We start from the raw sequence: 5521 nt of genomic DNA, 5'->3' as shown, positions 1-5521 counted from the left end.
TGTATTTCATTGGCTCCTAATAGAATCTATCATCTTACAAGGAATATTTATATTAGTACTTCATTTTGTGGGTACCATCCCCCTCTGATCAAGGATTTCTCTAGTCAACATATCTATTGTTGTTGTGCATATGTATCTTCTTGTGGTTTCTATTTATATTGATCACATGTTTAAGTTTTAATAAGGTTGATAAAGGTTGTATTAATCTGATAACCGATTCACCCCCCCCCCCCCACCCACCCTCTCTCACAGTTATCTTGGTGGACTTTACTTTCTAACATGTATATCTTTATCTATATTTCTATACATATACTCACCCAAAAAAAAATTACAAAATCAAAATTTGAAACCACAACTTGAGTTACCTCAAGTATAAAGTACATTTCCCCTTAATAATAACTAGCCTATAAAACTTGACTATTACTCCAAAGGGTTTTGTCTTGTTGCAATATTTCAAAAAGTATACATACTCCCTTTCCAAGAGGTTGTTCATCTTGAGTAAGGTCGTGTCAAGACTTTGTTTCATATGCAAGATAGTTCTATTTGTATTATTCATCCATATTATGACCAAATTTAATTTAATTATCAAAAGTAAATTTCTCCAATAAAAATAAGATATAATTGTTCATAAATTTTTAATAAAAATAATATTTAAAATCACTAATAAATAAAATTGTGATGACATTTTTTACAAACTTTAAATATCTCAAGTAATATCATTTCTATAATAAATAAGTATTTTTTAACAATATGTTTTCCATCAATTTTATCCAAAGTATATCAAATCTTATCTCATAAAATCTCCAAACCTTTTCAACAATACTAAAAAAATTTAAACCATTTATCTTTATTTTAATAGACCACAATAAAATTAGATAAATTCTAATTTAGAAATCTCATGGGCGTCATATCGTGAAAGAATAGTCATTTTCACAAGTAGAAGAAAGCATTATAAAATATTTACATGTCATGTGCAAACACCAATATTATCTAGAAATCTACAAGTACAAGTGAAACCATCTATAATTGCCCTAAATATACATATAATTCTATCCTATAAATTATAGAATGTAATGTTATTTTAATGCACAGAAAATGTCACCCCTGCAATAAGTGGGCTTTAGAAAATCTATATCGAAGAGATCAGAGCTTGAATCACTAAATTCGTCAAATGGTGAACATTCTCTTGTCCTCTCCCATAAATTATTGCTCTCAATTGACAAAGGGGAGCCAAATGCCTTCTCACCTTCTATTGATAGGTTGCATGATCTGCATAAGCCTGCACATAATTCGGGTCTCAAAAGTTTAAAAGACTCTTTTATACAACCTACTTTTTAAGACAAACATAAAAAGTTCCATCTTTGAATTTAACTTATAGAAAATCTCTATAATTTTATCAACATTTCAACTAATATTTCATGAAGTACCTAGATCAATCAATTAGTTGTGTCCAACTTTCTTATTGAAAGATATAGATTTGACATTGAAACAAACATGTTAAGCATAAAATATCCAAACTTTATGTGGCTCTCTATTATAGACAATATACACTCCTTGGTATTTTATTAATATATTTAGACCTAATGTAAATAAATGGGTGTCGAATGCAATATATCTAAATTTTGAGTGCAATTCATTATTTTAGATAATAGAGAACATGTTAGTCCTTTATGAGAAAACGTGGGTTTTATGTAGATAACAAAGATTTTGAGCACCACAAATAGAAATTTCAAATTTGCCTTTTTTATGTTAGATAATATGAAATGTGTCAATCCTTTACTAAATCACCTAGATCCTATGTAAAGCACATGCATGTCCTTTACATTACAAAAAAACCAAATTTTAGGTACAATTATTTACGTTAGATAATATAGAATGTGTCGTACATTTCTTAGACAACCTAGATCCTATGGGAAAAAAGAATATTTAGCACAAAGTTTTTAAATTTTGGGTACAAAACATTGTGTTAGAAAATAAACAATAAGCCATCCTTTACTAGACATTAAGTGGGTCATATGAAAGTATATGTATGTTGAACACAATATATTTGATTTTCACATGTAATTATTTATGATAAATAATACACGATATGTTTGTCCTTTACTAGACAACTTGGGTCCTATGTAAATAACACACATTTTCAGCATAATGTAGTTGGATCCCACAAAATAATACATAATATGTAGCTACATTTTTTTATGTTAGACAATACACAACATGTGAGTTCTTTACTAGACTACCTAGATTGTACATAAACCACAAGTACGTTGAGCACAACATATCTAAAGTTTAGGTACATTTTTTTACACATACAATATGTCAGTTCTTTAGTGGGCAACTTGAGAGCTTTATAAAATGACAAGCATGGAAGATCTACATCAAAAGTTTGGATGTGATTCTTAATATTAAACTATACACAATATGTTTGTACCTTACCAAATAATTCAAGGGTCTTATACACATGTTGAGCAAAATGTAGCTTTATCTCAAATATAGTAATACACACAATGTGTCAATCTTTTCCAAAATGACTTGACTTTTATGTAAAACAACTATGCTTAACATAATATAGATATTTGTCACATATATTTTATTTATCATAGATATTACTCAATGTTCCAAGCATTTTACTATATGATATAAGTCATATGCAAAGAACAAGAAAGTTGAACACGACACTAGATCTTCGTATGATTCTTTTTACTAAATAATACATAGTGATCGACTCTTTTACTCAAGAACCTAGATCTTAATTAAAACCATTGTACGTGTGTTTATGTGTATGTGTATGTGTATTTGTATGTTGTATGTGTAGGTGTATTCGTATGTGTATGTGTATGTGTATGCGTATGTGTATGTGTATGTGTATGTGTGTGTGGGGGTGTATATACATACATACATACTTGGACATCTTTGATGCTAACATATAATTCTTTATTCTAGATAATATTTTATGATTTATAATCATAATCCATCAAACAATCATAAAAGTACATACATTCAAAAGAAAGTAGGAAAGTAGATACAAGATCATACCCCTAAACTATCAAATGGACATTGCCCACATAACATTAAATAACATAAAAAAAATCCATTAAGCAACAAGAGAAACTCTAATAAAAAAGACAAAAGATCTCACATATGATTCTTTACACTAAATTGTACATAATGAACCAATCTTTTATTAGAAAAATCTAAATCTTAGTTAGAAACATATGAAATATAATATCTTAAGTGTACTCGACACCCATATACCAATTCTTTATCCTAGATAATATGTTATATGGACATTGCCCACATAACATTAAATAACATAAAAAAATCCATTAAGCAATGAGAGCAAATCCAATAAAAAGGACAAAAGATCTCGCATATGATTCTTTATACTAAATTGTACATAATGAACCAATCTTTTACTAGAAAAATCTAAATCTTAGTTAGAAACATATGAAATATAATATCTTAAGTATACTCGACATCCATATACCAATTCTTTATCCTAGATAATACGTCAAGATTTATAATCATTGTGACTTTTTCTATGAAAAGGTGTGTCTAATTACATTATATATATAATATAAGATCGAACCCTCAAAGTATCAAATGAACATTATCAAATAACATTAAATAACATTAAAAAAGTCACTAAGCAAAGAGAACAACTCTAATAAAAAGGAAAGAGAAGATCTGAATCATCCGACTTATTATTCCCCACAAGCATTTCCAACCGACTTCATAATATATCACCTTGATTTTATTCATCCAATTTATTATTTCCCCACAAAAATTTCCCCTCATACTTCATAATCTATCAACTTAATCTTGTTCATCCAAATGAACATTTTCAACCATACCTCATAATCTATCAACTTGATCTACGATCTATCATCTTGATCTTGTTCATCCGACTTATTGTTTCCTAAGAACACTTCCAACCATACTTCGTAATCTATCTAACCTACTCATTTCCATCCACCTTATCATTTCCCCACTAATATTTCCAACCATACATCATTAACCTATCAACTTCAAATCATTCTGACAATTGATCATTAAATGTAATCCAAAACAAGACTTGAAATTAGATCAGCACACAAAGATACCTGATGAGAGGGATGGACAGTTTTTTTCAAGATTGATCCGACTGAAAATTGAAGACAAATTGGGCGACTCCTTTGGGATACGGCACCCTGAAATCCCAACTCCAGTTTTGCCATCGAAGATCATATCAGAGTTAAAAGTGTCAACTTTACAGCTGCCGCTGCATCTTACACTATTGCTCCTTACAGAGCTCAGACTCTTCACAAGCTGTTTCACAATCAGTCCAACAAGTTTGGTACGAGGGCTTTCCGACTTTGAATGCACCGGATCTTCCAATCCAACAACACCATTTCTCTTCCCACTGGACTTTGACAAAAGAATGGGACTGATCCTGGCCGTAGCAAGCTCCATGGGAGGATGATGATCGGCATTCTCAACAAATGACTTCTCTAGAAGATGAGCGAGCTTGCAAGATCGCTCTTTTACAGATTCCCCAGTTTTCATGACCACAGAATCATGGTTGATCTGGGTATAATTCACAGAGCATGAACAGGGGACCGACATATCTCTGTTTGAAGAACAAGTGCCGCCATTAATGGCGGCTTTTGAAGAAGAAACATGAGTTTGATATGTCTTCGGAGGAAGAAAAGTGGCTTTTGAGGAAGAAAAAGGAGCGTGTGCATCTGGGTAAAATGCGGGAGATTTATTGGGCGAAGGCTCGCGCTTAACGAGGCAATTTCCCATTGCGGAAAATGGGTATTTTGGGGGATCGTAATGGAGAACGGGGGTTCTTAAAAGAATCCAATTTGGAAAAGAAGGAATCTCACCTGACGTGTGAATTGTCAGAGTACGCACATTACACAGCGCTCCTGCCTCTGCAAAGTGGTCCCGAGGATCGATTAAGAGTTTTCTTGTCCTTCGGGACCACTCCATGAATTCAGAGAAATACATTCCAAATTTTGGTACTCCGCGATAAAATTTGTACTTGACGAATTATGCCTGTTATTGGTTCTTTCTTCGCCCTGATAGCACCTTGTAACATCCATGGTGACGCATCACCTCCGTGCTAGGTACTATAGTTGGTTTAGGTCTTTGTAATGGGGTCCCATTTTTGGTACGCCTTTAATTCTTAATGTACCTATGTCTATCTATGTATAAAAGTTTAACGACATTGGATAAGATATTTTCTATGGCGAGTCAAATTGGAATATTGTTACCATGATTTATCCAAGTAAGTAGTTTTTCAGACAAATTTATTGATCTATGTTTCATAAGTGTGTTAGAATGTTTAGATTAATGAGAGGGGATAAATCAGTTATCCGATGTTCAAATGTACCAATTAAACAAATAAATAAACACTTAAACAACTTCAGATATTATCATTCCATAGCTTAGTTTCTAAAGTCAACTTTCAGTAACATCTGTTGACATTAAGGTCAATTTGTCTATCAGTGACTCAACACTAAGTCAATTGGTTATA

General features: G+C 31.7%; 1 protein-coding gene across 1 annotated transcript; it reads right to left on the bottom strand.

The window, feature by feature from the left end:
- Positions 1-910: 910 nt before the first annotated feature.
- LOC149565256 (uncharacterized) lies at positions 911-4989 on the bottom strand. The gene is made up of 2 exons (XM_089818806.1): positions 4104-4989; positions 911-1279 (listed from the first exon to the last, which is right to left on the bottom strand). The coding sequence occupies exons 1-2, from the start codon at positions 4972-4974 to the stop codon at positions 1077-1079; spliced, it is 1074 nt and encodes a 357-aa protein (XP_089674932.1). The 5' UTR covers positions 4975-4989; the 3' UTR covers positions 911-1076.
- Between the last annotated feature and the right edge of the window lie 532 nt (positions 4990-5521).

The sequence above is a fragment of the Cupressus sempervirens genome, chromosome 3 (genome assembly GCF_028749045.1).
Source record: "Cupressus sempervirens isolate cs-2001-9-10 chromosome 3, ASM2874904v1, whole genome shotgun sequence".
NCBI classification, from domain to species: Eukaryota; Viridiplantae; Streptophyta; class Pinopsida; order Cupressales; family Cupressaceae; genus Cupressus; species Cupressus sempervirens.
The sequence above is the reverse complement of the archived record's forward strand: the minus strand, read 5'-3'. Positions and strand labels throughout refer to the sequence as shown.